At 40.9% G+C, this 19,419-nt stretch overlaps 1 protein-coding gene across 11 annotated transcripts in view; it reads right to left on the bottom strand.

Annotated features, from left to right (window-relative positions):
- myt1lb (myelin transcription factor 1-like, b) overlaps window positions 1-19,419 on the bottom strand; it is a 97,865-nt gene that overhangs the window by 56,635 nt on the left and 21,811 nt on the right. For all 11 annotated transcript variants that reach the window (XM_077620486.1, XM_077620487.1, XM_077620488.1 and 8 more), the window contains 2 exons: window positions 4,077-4,186; window positions 574-619 (listed from right to left, as the gene is read on the bottom strand). In XM_077620486.1, coding sequence (XP_077476612.1) covers window positions 574-619 — 46 coding nt within the window. In that variant the 5' untranslated portion in view covers window positions 4,077-4,186. The remainder of the gene's footprint in view (window positions 1-573; window positions 620-4,076; window positions 4,187-19,419) is intronic.

The raw sequence follows: 19,419 nt of genomic DNA, 5'->3' as shown, positions 1-19,419 counted from the left end.
CAAGACCTGCTAAATATTATATCAGTGGGACTTCAAGTGAGTAACATAACAATGAAATTAATAATGAAACAGGGGTAGTATTAACTGTTGAAATCCTTAATCACATGCACACAAAGCAAGTATTCTTTCTGATTTCACCATATATCTAGCTAAATTTACTGTACTGAGCACTTCACCAATTTATCGTGAAGTTAGCTGGTGAAATCAAGTAGGAAATTATCCAAAATGTACAATAAGTACCCTAAAATGACAAGGAAGCGATGGAAAATGATGTCTAAATCACTGGTTCATTCGCCCCTCCCAGTCAAAATGGATTAGATGCCTAGCATCTAGTCAATGGCGGCCAGTAAGTTAACATTTTTTGGCCAAAAATAAGTGGGTCCAGCCCACACAAGATCAAGTTGGAATAAATGCGGCTTAAAAATGGGTATAAAAGTGTGGTGCATGCAGTGACACGGGATTCCGAAGTGTGACAGTTTGTGCAGTGGAGTGTGCAATATATACGTGTGAGCGTGTTTGGCTGTTGGGGGAGTGAAGGTCACCCTGAATGGCTGTGTGTTTCGGCGCGGATACCTTTGGAGCGTGTGCGGTGGCGCTTATCGTCTGCATCCACCTCCATCTGCAGAAAAGACACAAACAAGCTGTTGAGTGCCGGCCGCAGACAGCATCTTTAAATTACCTTTAATTTAGATACACGTTCTTTCGGCTTCCCACCGTTATCGTTTTACTTGTCAAACATGCCCCGCATCTGACTTGTGTTGAAACAGAGTTTTTTGGGGGGGATTGACTGACCAACTTGCTGAGAAAAAAATATTATGTAACCCATTAAAGACCACTTATAACGCACATTTTGATCATTTATGTAAAATGGCACCACCACGCTGACACGCGGGTATTGCAATTAACAGATATCTCTAAAAGGAGGAGTTTCAAAACATTAGTCTTACATCTATCTGTTACAATCCATCCATGCATAATGCATTTATCATACTGTACATCATTTTTCCCATTTAAGCATACGTTACATTCATCAATGTATCCATGTTTCAAAATAAAATCATAAATCACAATGGTTCATCCCTCAATTTGACCAGCTAGCATTACAACCTTCCCAATCCATTCATTTATCAACAATTCCTCATCCACGACATAAATGCATATTATCACTCCCAAGCACAATTCCATACATGTAAATACCGACTATAAATGACATCTATGAACGATATGTTCCCTTCGATAGAACACCTGATTTGCTCAGGAGCCCGAAGACCTCGGATCAAAATTTGATTGATTTATTATTTTTTAGATATCTCTAAATATTCATGCAGGTTGGGTTTAGAAGATTGAGAGCCGTGACCCTGTCCCTTTTTATTAAACATGATTTATGGAGACTACTCTGGTCGATCCCTTCAGTCTTTAATGGTGTGTTTCTTTATGAACGCCCATAAAAGTTTCAACAGTAAGAAAAAAAAAAATGATAAAAGGCAAAGATACCTTGTAAATATTAGCAGGTAAGCTGGGATGGAATGACCTTAAGTGTTTGTGAGGGAGGATGAGAGCATAAATATGTCGGTGGACAAAATGACAGACGATGATGAGCAACTGCCTGCCTGGCAAATAATTCCATACTGAGCCTACATGTTAAAAAGTTACGATAGACGACCTTGCCGCTCTCTGCGGGTGGGCTGCTACTCTATGGCCTTGGGCAAGTTTATATATGATAGAACACAACTTTGAGGGCACTTCAGACCAAAGGATTGATTACGAGCAAGGTTGTGGGTGCAGCCGGTAACCAACATTCATTCCTTTTCAACAGCTCTTATCCTCATAAAAAGTAAACTGTTTGGGTGAATCAACCCTATATTTGAACTCATTACATGTATTTGTTTGCTAATAACTGCATTTGTCCCAGTCCCTAAAGAAATAGTTGACTCAGATAGGACTTCAGAGCAGTTTTTTCTATCCGAAGTATTGAATATATCGAAATATTAGCCTTAGAATGTTGGTAAAATAAATTATAAACGTCCATCATGTGACGCCAACACCTTTAAATGAGGTTTTCATTAGTGGGCATGCAATCTATTTCAAGTGTGAGGCTGGCCGCAAATTAACATTTGTTGAGTTGGCTGCCAACTCTCCCACGTCAAACGAATTGGACGTCTAACGCCGTCAGTGGCAGCCGATGAGTGCTTTGGCTAACTTCGCATGAGACTAAATCGGAAGAACAATTAGTTTTATTGGCCTGTGAATGAGTAACAATCATTATTGCTCATTTCACGTCTGTTCCAAATTGTGTATGTTTTCTAAACATTGACGTTCACACTGTATTTAGTGGAAATGTGCGTGTGAATAAACCTGGCACATTTTCTGAAGTTTTTCTAATCTGTAAGGCCACGGTAAGAAACAAGTTTGGCATCAAAAATGATTTCAGCCTCAATACTGAGGCAATGAAATGCATTTTGTAACCATATCTTTATTAAAACAATAATGATGTCTTGGCCTCATGTTGGAAAACTTCTCAATTATTTGTTTATTTTTTTGCACATTCTGTGCATTCTTTAAAAAAAAGAAAGAAAGGATGTTCTTGTGTATTCAGGAAGAAGAGGAAGCGCACTCCATCTTCGAGTGACAATTAGACTCAGAATAAAAGGAGGCGATAAAACATTTACAAATGCACTCCAAGTTATAGCCTTGAAAGCCCATAGAGAAAGACTAAATCGAGGAAACATTTCGTTATATTTTTCGAATACTCAATCTTATGATATATAACTTTTATTCACTATCAACTGTAGCGTTGAATTGAATGACGCTAAGCTAATTCAAAGAAAAGGTCAAACCTTAAAGCCTTTATGAGCAATATCAATGCCCAATTTCCTAAAAGGAAAAAAATAAATAAATAACCGAGCACTAAGAATGAGCTTAATAATAGTAATATTACCACGAATGAAAACCTGTTAAGAAACGATGTGCGATGGAATCAGATGAAAAGACATCTGCCATTAATCGGTTTCTTTTTGTCTCATCTCCAAGTTTTGGGAGAATCTGTTTTGTAGACGGCAAGAAATTCCACACAAAAGTACGCGATGATTCACACCCATACAATTGGTATTCCATTCAGTGCAGCACGAGAGAAGCGGCGAACCTCCACCGGCATTATCAAATTTCTCTGCAAATAGCAATGCCATGCATCATCTAGTGACAGCGAGCGTGTGCTAACCAAGCCGATGCTAAGTGCATCTGAATTAGTGTGAATGGCTGTGGAGACCCAGTCAGTGAGAATGACATGGAGTGAGTGAACGATCATGGATGATGGAGAAGGAGATGTTTGGAACTAGTCAGGTCGTGCGGGGGCGGGGGTGGGTAGCAACCTGTCCGTTGACACACAAAAGCCCCATCGTAGCCACTTATGCGATTTAAATGACAGGAAATCTGTTTAAGGGCCAATCAGAACTTGAAAATTCTGAAAGTCAAATGGTCTTAATAGAATGGAATGACATTTTTAAGTTACATTAGAATTTACAATCATTTGCAAGAAGCTGTGTTTGTGATTATATTTTTGTCCAACTTCATTCAGAGATAACGGCGCACATTGTCATCAAACTTGGTGGGAGGGTGCCTGTTGGCCAGAGGCAGAGCGATTTTATATTATTTAAAGTAAATGGGCAAGTTCTCCCCGGGTCCGCCTGGATTTTCTCCGGGTATTCTGGTTTCCAGGCAGGCTATTTGTAGGCTAAATTGTCCCTATAAGTTTGAATGTGAGCGTGAATGGTTGTCCATACAATTGACTGGCCAGCAATTCAGGGTGTTATCATAGTTGGCTGGGATAGACTCCAGCACCCCCTGCAACCCTTGCTAGAATAAGCGCTATGAAAAATGAATGAATGACTAAAATTCTACATTTTCCATAGACATCTACAGTTCTTGTCAATGCCACATTCATCTGAATTAATTAAAAGGCATTTTATTGAGTGTATAGAGCGCAACCAAATGGCTTGAATGTTTTTTTATGGTTATTTTCAAGCTTTCCTGTCTCTATGTTTTGATGTGGTCAAGTAAATATGAGGTTTTGCATCTACCTGCAATGGTTTGGCGTTGACACAGTTGTCCCAGACCTCTGCTTCCGCTGTAACCTACTGGCGTTCACTTGGCGAAGAAACGCTCACCACATCTCCTCCAGACTCATTTTCTGCGTCAGAGGAAGAAGAGGCAGAACGTACATCATTAAAATCATTTTCACAACAATCCCATTCAAGACAAGCATCAGATATTTCTTCCTCTCCTTTGACATGGGCTCATGAATAATCATATAGCATCAGCTATGCGGCGCACGCCCCAGCCAATGCAGATTTCTGCAACGGAGACGACCGCTTGTCGTGCGCGATAGGCTTTGGCAACACGGGGTAATTAGCTAGATCTATCATCTTCCGCAGGAAGTAGGGGACAAATATAGCTAATGATCCGTGCCTGCCTTCGCCATTCCGCTGCTCGCCTTTCGTAAACTTACGCAGGGGGAAGAAATGTAAAGGGAGGCGGAGAAAAGAGGGGCTTTTTTTAAAGTCAAAAAAGGTCAAACGGGATCGCAGCAGATGAAGTCAGACATTGGGAAAACGATGGAGGTGTGGCGGCTGAGACGCCGCCTGCCTGTCTGTTTCATTGCCTTCAGTGATGCTAATTGAAAGAATGTATTGAGGGAAAGCAGATGTTGCGCAGACAAACAAATTATAGCCACATTTGAAAGCTGCAGACTGACATTTATGCGCTTGCACGCACACACGCGCTCATTTGCAACCCATTTCAAAGCAGAAAACAATTGTTGGTCCCATAGGGCAAAGAAAACGGAAAAGTGTGTGTAGCGTGCCAGTTTAGGATGTAAAAAGAGCATTTGGGGCTACATGCTAAGGTGGACTTTATGAACGACGGTTGAGGGGTCAGCAATAAATTATAAATCACATTATTTTGTGTTAATCTGTAGGTACAGAACAAAAGTTTTATAAGGTTATTCACATAATCACATGTTAAAAAAACAACTATAAGTCACATTCATTGGTTCATATATTCATTTTTCACGCATCTTATTATCCAAGGGTCGCGGGGGGTGCTGGAACATATGCCAGCTAATTATGGGCAGCGGTTGGATTACAGCCTGAATTGGTTGGCAGGTAATTCAAGTGCACACACGTTAGTGGTCCGGGCGACCAAAAGACCTCGACCAATCGACCGCACACGTTATTATTGGATCCAAAATGGAGGACAATTTTATGCTTCCAATGTAAATAGTAGTTAAAAACATATTTTTGAAAAATCCTTTTACTACCTTTGGATTATTTTCTTGCTCGTACTCATTCACTTCCATTGATAGTTATAAACCAAAACATTGTAAAGATGGTATCGCGTCATCATGTCTAATTCCCATTCACGGCCGAATGCTGAAAGCAGTTTGGAATGAGCTATTGAAAACATTTTAAATTATCTTCAATGAAACCCAATTCTACAACACCATGTCAAATCTGGTCAAAAATCTTCATGGCCGCTCAGCAGTTACGATCCAGGCTCTAATCATCCACTACTATATCGTGGTGGTCCTTGGGCAAGGCACTGAATCTTCAAATTGCTTTACATCCCGTTGGTGTATAAATATGTGGGTCAATATTTTAATCCAAACTAGATACATCCCCCTCATTGCGCCTTTCATTGCTCTCTCGCTCTCTCCCTTTCTCATGCTGGCCTCTTGGTCATTATAATCAGGGACTAAGTGTTGCCTCCGTCCTCTGATGAAGGTCTTCATGTGGGGGCTGATGACAAATCACAGCTCTCTGACTCTTAATCAGGACACATTCCCTTGTTTTTCCGTGCACCCATAATAAAAAAGAAAAAAACGAAAAAAACGTGGGGGCTTTTGACAAAAGACGCGTGGGTGAAATAAAGACAATGGGAAGGGATACAATGCAACCTGCTGCTGCTCGTGCGCAATTTGCGCAAGGGGTATTCTTGGTCCTGGAGTGGAGGCGCCTTCGTGTTCTAGTTTCAGTACCAAGGACAGCGACGGGCGGCGCAAAAAGAGAGGATAATAGACCTCCAACTGCAATGGGGCACACCCATCGAGAAGACACGCTCACGCACACAATTGCGCAGACAGCTGTAGACACACCATGCACAAAGCTATTCACATCCTCTCCTTTTGTTGCAATGAAAGGCAGGATTGTACAAGAGTGTGTGTGCATCTCCGTGAATGTTCCTGGAAGAATGAGGAGCACCGTGTCTGCCCTTCACGAGATTTCTATATCTATCAACGCCAAGAAACACACCACAAATAGCCGACTGGCAGAATGGCTGCTCTGAAAACCTTTTTTCTTTGTAACTGTGCGTTTGACGTACCGCGTACAGAGATGGGATGTCTGCCGTCACTTTTACGGGGACATATATCGTACGTGGCAGGCGTTTAAAGAAAAAAACTGAAAAAAATCACAGGAATTATTAGAATAAAAGCAACATACGACACTGGTGGACAATGGGGCGCGCAGGAATGCTTTATTCATGCGACGTGTGTGCGCAGGCACGCAGAGCAAACCACGTCTCCCAGGCTCTGATGGAGACTGACCTACATTCTAGCAGATATGTATACAGCCAGAGAGGAGATGAAATCTTTCTCCCTGTGTTCTATATCCTGTGTTCTCTCACTTTGTGCGCCACACATACACCTTGCCTGAATGTCATCATGTTCCACATAAAACTGGCAATTTTCACAGCGTTTCCTTGTATTTGATGGATTTCCGGCCAAGCTGAGGGTCAGATTGGTGTATCTTTGTGTTGAATTTCAAAGATCGACTGATTTGCCAGCCCGTTTTATTTTTATTTTTCATTTTTTCCATTCAGGGACTAGGATCAAGGAATACAAATAGATACAAATGCTAAATCTTTAGTGACGTTCTTTTGAATTCATAATTTTACGTTTGTTTACGTACGTGATGGAATGTTTTCTCACCCATTTCCTTCAACAACAATAGAAAATGTTTGTTATTCATTTTAATGGCTTAATAAATCATCTTGTTATCTTTTTTTTCTCTTTTTAGTGTGTTTCTTACAGCAAAACTGGTACACTTGGATCATTTTTAAAGTGTTCACTTGGTAGTACATTGAAGACCGTGGAACAAATGAGATAATTAAAAAAAATCCAAGTTATGAAACCACTTCTGGTACCCATTAATGTCTTAAGTAGAGGTACCATCGTACAATGATTTCAATTGGGAATGCTCACTCGATTGGCTTTATGTGAATCTTTTAAGATTTTGGTCCGCACACTATACTGATTCAATCAATAAACAAGCGCCGAGCGGGGTAAGATACAAGAGCACATGCAAAGTTTATTACCACTCAAACCTCCTAATGCGGTGAAAAATTGGAGCTGGACAGAGTGAAGATCAATCACTATAATTCATATTTTACCCATGTTGGGGAGATCTCTTCTCTTTGAGTGTTTACTCAGAATTCCCAGCGCAGGGAGAATATCAAAAATGAAAAGTACACTCTACAAATAGGGATACATCAGAAACCAAAAGAAAAAAACAACAACAAATCAGAATCAAGGGGAGTGTCTGTTTGCAGGAATATTTAACCTATTCAGATCAATGATTGGGCTACTATTTTTACATAATGGTATTCACAGTGGGTCCACATTTTCCCTTTGGCATTGGATGTCGGCAGGTATTAAGCAAGTAGCTCATTTATAGTGTAGCAACAAAATAAAATGCTTTAGTTTTTTCGGAAAACCAGAATTTTGTGAGTGGTGAGATCAAATGCGTGCACTGTTGCATTTTTCCTTTTTCCAATTTTGCCATCACAATACTTTTTACGCCCCCTACGGGCAAAGCAGCTTTACCATTGGCAGCGAAAGAGTTAATAGGAATCTTAAAATGCCCCCAAACCAACAAGACATCACCTGGATATTCTCTAAAATTAGCAGAACGCGACCAACAATCAGGAATCAGACCAAAAATGCACCAAAATTAGTAGAAAGCAAACTCCAATGAGGAAGCAGACTGAAAAATGCCCCCCAAACCAGTAGGAAATGACCCAAAATTTATAAGACGTAACCTAATGGCAAGGAACTGACGCAAAAATAACTCATCCGTTGAAAACAATAGATATCAAATTCACTTAAACTAACTGTGGATGCTCACTTTTCCATTAACAAGACCAGATGTCCGATCTATTTTGACTGCAAGGGGCTGTCAATGGCGGCCAGTAAATGAACTTTTTGGGCCAAAAATAAACTAGTACAGCCCACCTGAGATCTAGTTGGTATAACGTGGCCCGCCAACTATACTGAGTTTGACACTCCGGAAATTCAACCTATTTTTTTTCTCTTTAGAGCATGTTTCAAACTTCAGGTTGGTAGATGGCCATTTTCGGGCCACTCAAGGACATTCACAGTTATCCTTTGATGTATTGGCCGTGCGCTTAAGGCGTTTGTCCTGCTGAAAAATGAACCATCTCCCGGTCAGAGGCCAGGAGCGCCGTGCAGCACATTTTCATTTAGAATAGGTCTGAACATTCATCTTTTCCCGGATCACTCACTGCTCTGCCATTTTCCGCCACTTACAGAAATTGTGACACTGCTCCACTTTTGTGATGTTAATGGCCCGGTGATGAGTGGTTTACTCCAAACATGACATCTTGACAAGGAGTTCTTTTTGCAAAATGGAGGATTTGATCTCCTAAGGTGTGACGTTCTTTCAAATGACAGGATAGTCATTGGTCTCTAGGTCTAAAACATCAGATTTTTTTATGTACACTTCTTGAAGCAATTCTCTCTCTCAAAAGGTTCACAGACAATTCCTTAGATTGGAATGCAAATTCAACTTCACCTTATAGACGTGTGTTAGAGTCCGTATTATGAACTACTACCATATTTTTTTGGCCTATAAATCACACCAGCTAAAAAAAGCACAATAAAAGGGGAAAATGTATATATACCGTATTTTCATGACTATAAGGCATACTTAAAAGTCTTAAATTTTCTCCAAAATAGACAGGGCGCCTTATAATCCAGTGTGCTTTATATATGGAAAAAAACAATTAAATGTGTCATTCATTGAGGGTGCGCCTTATAATGTGGTGCGCCTTATAGTCGTGAAAATGCGGTAAGTTGCACCTACGTATAAGTCACACTAGACAAAGAATGCATAATGAAAGGGAAAAATATACATAAGTTGCACCTGAATATAAGTTGCACTAGCCAAATAACGCATAATGAAAGAGAAAAATATATTTAAGTTGCACTGGAGGAGTTATAGAACATTATATGTTAAAGTAATGCAAAAAAAGGAAACAACTGTCAAAATAAGCACATGATAATGTAACGTGAACCATTTTTTTGGATAACTACAGCCTAAAAACAGCATAATAAGATGTTGGGGGTCGAAGACTTGGAAAAAAAATTATAAGACATAAGTCGCACTGGAGTATAAATCACAGACCCAGAGAAATTGCGACTTATAGTACGGAAAATACAGTACTTGCCTGCTGAGTCAAAGGCTATTAAGGCTTTCCTACCACAAAATTCCTGACCAATCTGGGATTAGACAGCAGCATTTGCGACCTTGAACTTGTAACTCATCAGAAATTGGGACTTATTAACCCCATGGAGCATCTACTTTTCATCACAGTGAGCAAACTATTTGAGTATCGTCACCGTACAACACTAAACCTCAACAGACTCGATAGCAGACCGTTCCCCAGATAAAGTGAGTAAGTTTAACATGTTTCTTTTAATGTCATCATAATGTTTCATGTCACCGCTCCTCCAAGTCCTTTGATTTTCCTTTTCTGGGCCACACGATTTAAGAATAATGAGCTCGAGCTGTGGATTGCTAGTCCAGTTCGGGTTCATTGAGAGGATAGTGGAACATTTGTTATTGTCTCCAAGCTCTGGATTCCACCATCTGAATTCAAGCCAGCCTCTGATAAACTGGCAAAGAGATCTAAAAGCACTTTTTCAATCAGCCAATCTCAAAAAGTCACTGAAAGAGGATTTTTTTTTGTTACCACAGACTATGCAATTGGGCCCAAGAATATTTGGTTACACGAAGCTGAAAGAAACCACTGAAGTGCAAGAAGGACCTAAGGTAAAAGCCACTTTCTGGTCCGTTTTCTATTAAAAAGGGAAGCCAGCGCAGGTACGCTTGACCTGCCGGACTGCGCCGCGGTGACACGAAAGCATAACGTGCTTGTCTGCCACTCGACACACAAAACCCAGAACCCATCTGTCATGCAAAGAGTCCTGCAGCAGGCAAAGCTTCACATCGCTTGCATGCTTAAAAACAAAAAAATGGCCTCATGCTGTATAAAAAAAAACCATGAAATTCCTTCCGGTTTGAGGAGAAAGTGAGGAAAAATGACAGAGTGAAACGTGGTCGCAATTACCCACAATGAGCTAAATGACAGAACGATGCAGTGGTAGTCGGCTTCTGGGCAGACATTATGGAATACTCAGGTGAGCGGAAAAGCCAGACAGCAATCAGACCGGCAAGAGAAGAAAGAGCGCCAAGGACTATTCTTTTAATTTCCAAGGGACAGCCAAGGCTTTAATTACTTGATGAGTCTACAGTACCCCTCTCTCTCTCTCTCGTTCACTCATAACACACTGTACTGAGGTCTGTTTCCCACAATCCAGCATGTGCCAAAAGGTGTATAAGATTGTGTATCAGCATGGGTATGTGGAGCTGATTATCAGACTGGGACGCCTCAATTCGCTTCACAACTCTAATAGGGACAACAACAGAGGAAGCATGAATGTGTGTGCGTGTGTGTGAGTGCCTGTGCGTGCGTTTATGAAACAGATCAAGGGGAGAATGTGACTTTTCCCTGCCAGCCACACAATTGCAAGGTTACAGAGCTTTGTTTTTGGACAAGCCTTTGTAGAGAAAACCACACGATAGTATACTGCATAAGGTTAAATCCATTAGAAATTTCAAAAGGGTCCATGACTTTATGTCCATTTTTTATTCGTCTTTTCCAAAATGATCCCCCCAAAAAAATCACAATAATCATCTCAAAATGGAATATCGGGATTAATCGAATCTTGATACTAATCACAAAGCCAAAAATCAGGCAATAGAATGTAGCATGGATATCACTGAGACCGTATTTAACCGTGCCTGACCATGAATATCCTAAGTAGTGATCCACAATTGCATATATTCATGTTTTTAAGAATACACGCACTTGTTTTTGGCTGCTGTACAGCCCCCAAGTGAAAATGCACTGCGCTCTATTGTTCTCTTCTCCCTTCCCAAAACTATTTTTCTCCTTTTGAAATTGCTCATTCTCACTGATTTCACAAGTGATGGTGGGCGCTTGAGATAATGGTTGTAATTAAGTTGTGCTCCCAAAGAAGCTGAATACACAAAGAAAAACGCCTTCCATAATGGAAATGTTTACATTGCTACTGTTTACATGGGGATATACTGTAAATCTAAGACAAAACGAGCTGTATATTTGCAACGATTCAAATGGTGTATGTTGTGTAGCAGCATAGCAAGCTTGCAATACTTTCAAAGAAGCGCATTCGGGTAACCTTTTTTGGAAAGCGCATCTTGGTCTGAATAAATATAATATAGGCCTTCCAGTTTGGTGCCCATTTATTTCCCTCGTCTTATACCCCACCCACATGGCTGCCAGCGTCGACCCAGAATACCAATGATGCGGGCTGCAGATAGATAGGGAGGGCTGCCTGTCACATGACCCTATTTGTCCTGAGGCTTTACCCAAGGATGACAACAGAGGCACATACACACACACACACAGCCAGACACACAAGGTACCCACAACTTGCATTGCTGTATGTCAGCATAGGCAATGAAGCAGGCGCAAACACAGAAGCAAGCAAACCCACAGCGTCATTAGCATTCGCACTTTCACACACAAACGCAGGCGCGCACACATACGGAAAAACACTCACTGATCACTGCAGGGGAGCAAGCCAGAATGGATGAGCGAAAGAAAGAAAAAGAACACCCAGTTACTGTACACACATGCCATCTTTCTTTTCTCTGAGAGAGAGCCCGACACACACACACACACACACACACACATACACACTAACACACTGTAGGTAGGAAAATATTGAGCACCCTGCAAATGGCATCCATCTCCAGTGTAGCCACAGACACATACTCATTCATACACACACAAATGTCTTCCTGTGGGCAAGCACCCCACCTCTGTTGATCACACAAACACATAAGTCACTGACAAGGCTCCACACAGTCACCGGGTATCCCTTAACACTAAAAATAATAGCGCAATAGAATATATAGAAAATGCCCATTCATTCTCTGCTGAACTTCAAGAGTCCGAGTCCAAGGAAGTGGGCATTGTGAAACTAAAAGTGGGATTCAATTGGGGTGAATCACAGTCATTAAAATAAGGTCCTTGAGAGCATTTTTAAATCAACTTAGAAAGACAGACTGCCTGTTTTGTTTATCAAGTTATTCGGGGAAAACGGAGCAGAATGAATGTCTATTGGTCAAAAAATAGAGATTGAAGTAAAATCATTCTTTGACATATTTTGAATGTCTCAGGTACACTGCGCTAGCCCCACGTTCCGTCAAGTCTGGACATCATGGAAAATACAGATAAAACAGGAAACAATGTATATGTAAACCGTTTCAATTTAGTCACATATATCATTATGAAATTTTGTATAATAGTAGACAAGTCTACCTGTCCATAATCATTCATACTGTTGCTTTAAAACTGGGTTTCCAAACTTTTTTCTCCAAGGGCCAATCAAAAGATGCCCTTCCACTAATATTGGATATTCCAAAATATATACTTATATTTACACGGCACAAAAAACATTCTACACACATTTAAACATTTGTTTTTGTCCGGTTTTGATACCTCAGCTAATGGAATTTAACTATCTCCATCCATATCTTTAATATTAACAGTGAAATGTAGCCTCAATTTAAGGTTAATAAGCAAGCCAATTTTAATAATATTTTCAAAATTTCTAGTCCGGAGTTGGCCCATGGGCTTTACTTTGGACACCCATGCTTTGAAATAGCGCATTTACATTTTTTATTTAAAAAATGTTTATACAACTTCATAAAATATAGCCAAGTCCCCCACAAATGCTCATTTGAAAGCAATACTGATAAAGATGTGGACTAGAATTTGTGGAATTATAAACATGAACATATATTCTATAGTTCCTGTTCTCAAATACTGGATAATTTGCAAACAGCTGTTGTGAAATATGTACATGGATATTTTTAAAATGTTGTCAGGAAACTTGCCATCACCCCGCATATTGCTGGCACAATGAGATGACATCTCCTGCAAAGGTGGGATGTTTTATGCAAATGGCTGTGAAAGTCAAGATCAGGCGCTGAATGGAGCTTCTTCACCATATGTCCTGTGGGTTCTATGTAAATAGTGCGGCATAGCGGGCGTCTGCTTCACCATTGCGAGATGAAGGACTCACGGGCTCTGGCCATAAGCATCCATTGTTTTAATACTTTTATTCACACTACAAAAACATACTTGAGCGCAAAGAGAATTTATGACAAATAGAATTTATGACAAATAGAATACTAACATTAAAACTAAAATAGACAAGTTTAGACTGATTGAGAGAAGAGTTTTTAGTGAGAAATAAGTACAATGTAGGCTGAATTTAAGATTTTTTTTTGAGGACCATTTTCAATTATATTTTCATCACTTGCTACAAGCCAATAAAAACTGGGCAGCGGGCCGGAGTTTGGACACCCCTGCTGTATATTTCCCATTGGTGTGAATGGGAGTGTGAAAGGTTGGCAATCATTTCAGGTTCTACCTACGCCAGCGTCTCTCATGCGGATAAAAAGGTAAGGGTTTGAAAGAATAATAAATATAACCAGATATAATCTACGTAAATGTTGGTACAATGTTTGAGCCCGATTTTAGAGGTGGTTTATTTATATAAAACAAAGGCAAAAGTAGTGTTACTTTTTAAACAAAATGCATGGCCATCTATAAAACATAATGTAATAATTGTGCGAGTGTATGTAGAGTATATATGGGTGCAGCTGCATCTGTGAGTCTGGGTTTGTATGCGTGCATCTGCCTATGTGTGAGCAGGCTCAGGTGGATTGTGAACCCAGCAGATGGACATTTGGAGCAGCTTTGCAGCCAGCAGCAAAACACAAAACTCTCTCGCTCTCTCACTCTTTCACTCACACACATGCCATCCTCCACAAACATGAACCTTGTGTAAGAGTAGTCATAAAAAGTGAGTACGATGCGAGTTTCTTCTGCCTGACAGACAACTAATTCATGTTGTACGTACCAAATCAAATATATATATTTTTTTTTCTACACCAGACCTGAAAACCGAAATTTTGTGAGTTGTCTGATTGGGCGCTGCAATTTGCACAATTTCTTATCGGCAGTGCCATTCGTCCTTGGGTTCAAAACGGCGCCAATGAGTCCACACAGAACCTCAAAATGAATGTATCAAAAGGTTGAAGTAGATAATATTATCAAGATGATTTCCCTCCTATTTGAGAAGACTGAATCATCGCTGGATCGCCAACACGAAGCCAGGGTTTCACACTGGAAACATTGACGTGGAGCTAGAGTCGACTGCCTCTCCTCCCGGGCCTAGCCGAAGGCTGGAGAGGCGAGGAGAGAAGAGGAGAGAAGAGAAGAGGAGAGGCTGCGTAGAGCTGCTCTGTCCCTGAGGAGAATCTTCTGCCAGCCCAGTGCCACACAGATCAACAGTCAGGCAGCCAAGCGTACACTGACCTCATCCTCTCTCTCCCTCCCCGCGGCTCTATTACAGGCGAGCTCGCTCTGCCAAAGGCTTTCGCTGTCCCCGCGTCTCCTTACGCCAACTGCCTGTCCTGCTACCAATGGTGCATATCTGCAGCTTTGCTTGCCTGTCTTTGGTCCAGCCAGCCTGTCTCTCTTTCTCGCCATTATTTCTCTGCTTTTGTGTCTCCCTCTCTCTCCATCTGCACGTCCTCCTGCCAACGACTTTTCTGGCCAATGTTTCGCTGGCGGAAAGCAGCCAGCCTGTCCGCCGCTCGGCCAATCTGCCCGACTAGCCGTCCGTCTATTCATCATCTGTTTGCTTTCCCGGCTAAATATCTGCCTCTTTACCTGGTTTCCAGCCATCTGTTTTCTGCTTGGGATCAAGGTGCTTCATAACATTTTCAAACATGAACTCCTCACCCTATTTTATCGAGGTCGGGACTCACTTGAAAAGATTTACTGACTTGTCAAGAAAGGGGAGTCGCTATGTGCACAAGGCTTTTTAAGAATGAAAGCTGTCTTTCATCCAAGAGGTTAAACGGGTAAGGAAATTGCCCGGAACCTCAAAGACAAACGGGCATCAAGTCAAAATAGCAACTACGCTTATGGACTTTGTTGTAATATTGAACTCCATCCACAACCGTTGCAACAACAAGGATCAGATATGGTACAAATGCCCCTTTTCACCTACTCAAATATTGCTACCAATATTTTTCTTCATAGAATGTGGTGTGGTACAGACAACTGAATTTTGTCTTGGCACAACCAGTGAAGGTCCCACTCGGTGTGGGTGTGAATTGTTGTATGGCTAGTATCCAGTCTGGGGTGTATTCCACCTTTCATTGAAATTGGTTGCATTCCCAAAATGATTTTTTCAAACGATTTTCAAGGATTTTTCAAGGATTTTCTATTTAGTGTCATTTTTTTATGCAAAATGGGTCAAATAAATAAAAAATGTCCTGCTAAAATACATTCTGTCATGTTCAAAGCTCTCTGTGGCTTGTGGAAAATGTTTCCTCCGATGCAATGGGCTTTCTCTTCTATTTTGCCACTATCCTATTCTTGCCACAACCGGAGAGCAAAGGAGAGTTTGAATGCCTCTTCTTAACTGAAGGCTGCAATGTGCTCACTTGCTTGGTAGTCAAGGACAACTCTAATGGACCAAGAACAAAGAAAAGGGGAGACAGGTAGAGCAGCCAAGAGAGATGGAAGGAGGGTGAACAAAAATACATTGTGCAAGGCTCTTTAAAGAGATGCATTTTTGATTTTTTTTTAAATGGAGGCATTTTCTTGTTAGTGTTAATGGCATTTACCCTGCAATTTCCACAGGTGGATAAGAGCAATTTATGTTGTGCATATCAACCTAGATTTATAAACAACAAAGCAATGTTCACTTAGCATACATAGGCTTAAAAGAAGTATTTAAAGGGTTCAAGTAATACAATTCTAACCCGATTTCCGCCAGCTAAAGCGGGCCAGTTATTTGTAACAAAAAAGAAATAGTCAGTCCAAACCGACTAAATACAGTAATACCTCTTCTCACAAAATGTATTAATTCCAGAAGTGATTGCGTAACCTGGATTTTTCGTAAGTAGATACAGACTGTACATGAAAACTTTCTAATCATTACATATAGCTAATATTAATGTTTCTGAGTCTCATTTAGTCATTATTTTAGATTGAAAACATGTCTCCAACATATCACCACAGCAAATGTTAGAATTCCTCTTGTCCATGCAATGCAGCAATAGTGCATTCCCTTTGCAACATATCACACTAAAATATCTCCCTTGAATACAGTGGGACGCGCAGAGGGAAACCCATCCATCTCGCTTTGTGTCTTTCTTCTCTCCGACACCTCTATGTGTGTTTTCAGTCGTTCCCACATGAAGCACGCTGCTTGCTGTGCGCATATTCAAAGTCCTGTGCAGCCAGATAGCTAATCCCTGATGTGGGTTGGCCCAGTTATAATTTCCCAGCTTCTGGAAGCCAAATGCAGTAGCAAAAGAAGAGATGGGTGTGGGTATCCCTCTTTTTGGAATGATAAACCTGAACATGTTCCTGCTTCACTGATGGATGTTATCTATGTCAGCCTTTGTTTCTCTCTCTTTCCCTTTCTCACTTCCCAACATCCTTCGTCTCTTACTAGTCACTTTCCCCGCTCAGCCACTAATTGGCCAGACAGTACAAGAGCACCACGCAGTGTTTTAGAGTGTCCTCAATTGTTATCACATTCCCTACTGTAATCCAACTATTAGTAAACAATCACTTAAATGAATAACCAACTGCCGTTAGAAGCTTCCATCCCCATTTCGTCCTCCCACAGTACAGTGTTTCCTTCCTTTTCATCCACTGATAAGAGATGAAAGCCAGTTGTTGTCCGCTTGCAAAAAGACAACAACAAAAAAGTCAAATAGCCATTCCCAGTAAGCTCATTTATAACCACCAATTACCCAATACTTTACCGGTGTACCAAAGAATGAAAACACCCACCATTGATGCTGTCTGGACTATGATTCATCAGATTCTGCCTGAACTTCACATAGCCCAAATGAGCTCCCTAAAGATTTTTTGGAAAACCTCGTATACAAGTCAACGCATTGGCATAAGAGGCTAAACGACAAGCGTCAACAAAGACTTTCTAACCGGCTAGCTGGGGATCTCATTTAAGCTGTCTAATCAGTTGTACCGTCGCTTTGTGCTAAGGTGGGGTCCCTCCCGAGAGCGAAGCTTCAGGGATGAGGGGGGCATTTCGCCTGACTGTGCCAGGGAAAAATGCACCCAAACACGGGGGACTCGGGGAGACACAGGCAGGCTGCGGAAGACGTTGCTGTAATTAGTTGCCCTGAGCTTGACGCCCACACGCCATCCGGCTCTCCCTCCTGCCTGCAAATAAGCTCCCGGGTGTCTGGACTCCATACACACAAACGCATTAAAAGCAAGCATTTGTATCAGCGAGCACAGAGAACATTAATAATGGTATCTGTCTTCAAAACAGCACGACCTGGAATGGCACTCAGGACAACGCAATGGCAAAGGATCTGAATTAAAATCAGCAACAAAATGGATAGATGTTTAAGTCTTGTTGCATGTTAGACCTCAGGCGAACATATGGCAGACCAATTAGAATGTTGAAATCTGAAAATGTATTCATTTATTACCGAATTGTTATCGTCTTTTTAGTTTGTTTGTTTAGAAATGGTTCATTTGCAGTGGATTTGGTGGCTGTGTTACTCAAGAAGACAAGCACAGTAATACCTTGCCACTTTGTGCATTGACTATCAAGGCTTGGATCCATCAAATGTATATGAAAAGTTTATAATGTAGGGAAAAACAATACAAACATGAAATGGGGGAAAAAGGACAGAAACAATTGGAAAGTATTTCATTGGCCACTAAAAAAGTCATTCCTTGCTTTAGTTAGAGGACGAAAAAGCCTGAAAAAGTGTCGTGATGGAGTTTGATCGACGTATTTGCGCCTATGAATGGTGTTTTTCCAAAGAACATATGACCAAAAGCCTGGTCTAAAACGCTTCCTCACCTCATGCAAGCTCACACCGGTCTAGATTCAGATTGTGTACGAAAATAATTTCTTTTCTTGTCAAATGAAATTGGTTTATCAGTTTAGCAACAAAATTAAGCGGTAGTGGAGGCATGAAGCGCTACAGTCCTAATTATTCCCAACCCAATAAAGTCAAATCCTAACGCATTTTAGATCTTCTCCAAAATGGAACGGAATGTCCTTTGCTTATTCATCAAGTACAGCAGGACAAAAATACACACGTAGAAGAGAATTGAAAAAATGATTTTGGACTCAAGCACATCACACCCTTTTGCAGCTTTACAAAGACATGCGTTCTTTGTATCTTTTTAGAAAGAGCTTGTTTTTGATCGAGTCCTCTAGTGAGGACTTCCCAGATCTCAGCAGCAAGCATAAAAAATAACTTGTAATATTTTTGATTTGGGACTCATTGATGGTGCAGTTATACATTGACAGGACTTGGGTTTTGACAGTGTTGGATCAATTGATCCTAGGGAAGCAATTTGGAATGGGTTCCTTTCAAAATGACCAACATGAAACACTGTCACTCGATGTATGTGGAATAGTCAAAACAATCCTACACATTATCCAAATGCGCTCAACCTTTTATTTTGAGTACATGCGTATGCGTGACATTATCAACAGTGTTGCCAAACCCAATAATGGAATTTTTCCAAACATATATTCATAAATATCCCAGATGGCCAAACTCTGGATGGAATAAGAATAGACTAATATAGTGAGCCACCGCCAAACATTAATAAAGAACATTTTTTAAAGCGTAGAAAGTGCTGCAGAGCATGTCTCCACATCTCCCCTGGCCCGCAAGAGCTGAACACATTGGTGTGCTGGCTTCTGACCATGGCAATTTTAATCAGTCTTTTTCACACTTCATTGGGGATTCATCACCCCCTCCTCTCTTCAAACATTGTTTGGGAGAGTTATCAGCAGCAGACAGCATATCCGGTAATTATACATGCAAGGTAATGTAGGAACCCGGACGGAATATTTCAGCCAAGTGCATGTGCTGCTCAAAATCACTGGAGGGTACAACCGCTTCACAATATGTGGATGGGGGC

This window comes from Stigmatopora argus, chromosome 15, assembly GCF_051989625.1.
Source record: "Stigmatopora argus isolate UIUO_Sarg chromosome 15, RoL_Sarg_1.0, whole genome shotgun sequence".
Classification (NCBI taxonomy): Eukaryota; Metazoa; Chordata; class Actinopteri; order Syngnathiformes; family Syngnathidae; genus Stigmatopora; species Stigmatopora argus.
The sequence above is the reverse complement of the archived record's forward strand: the minus strand, read 5'-3'. Positions and strand labels throughout refer to the sequence as shown.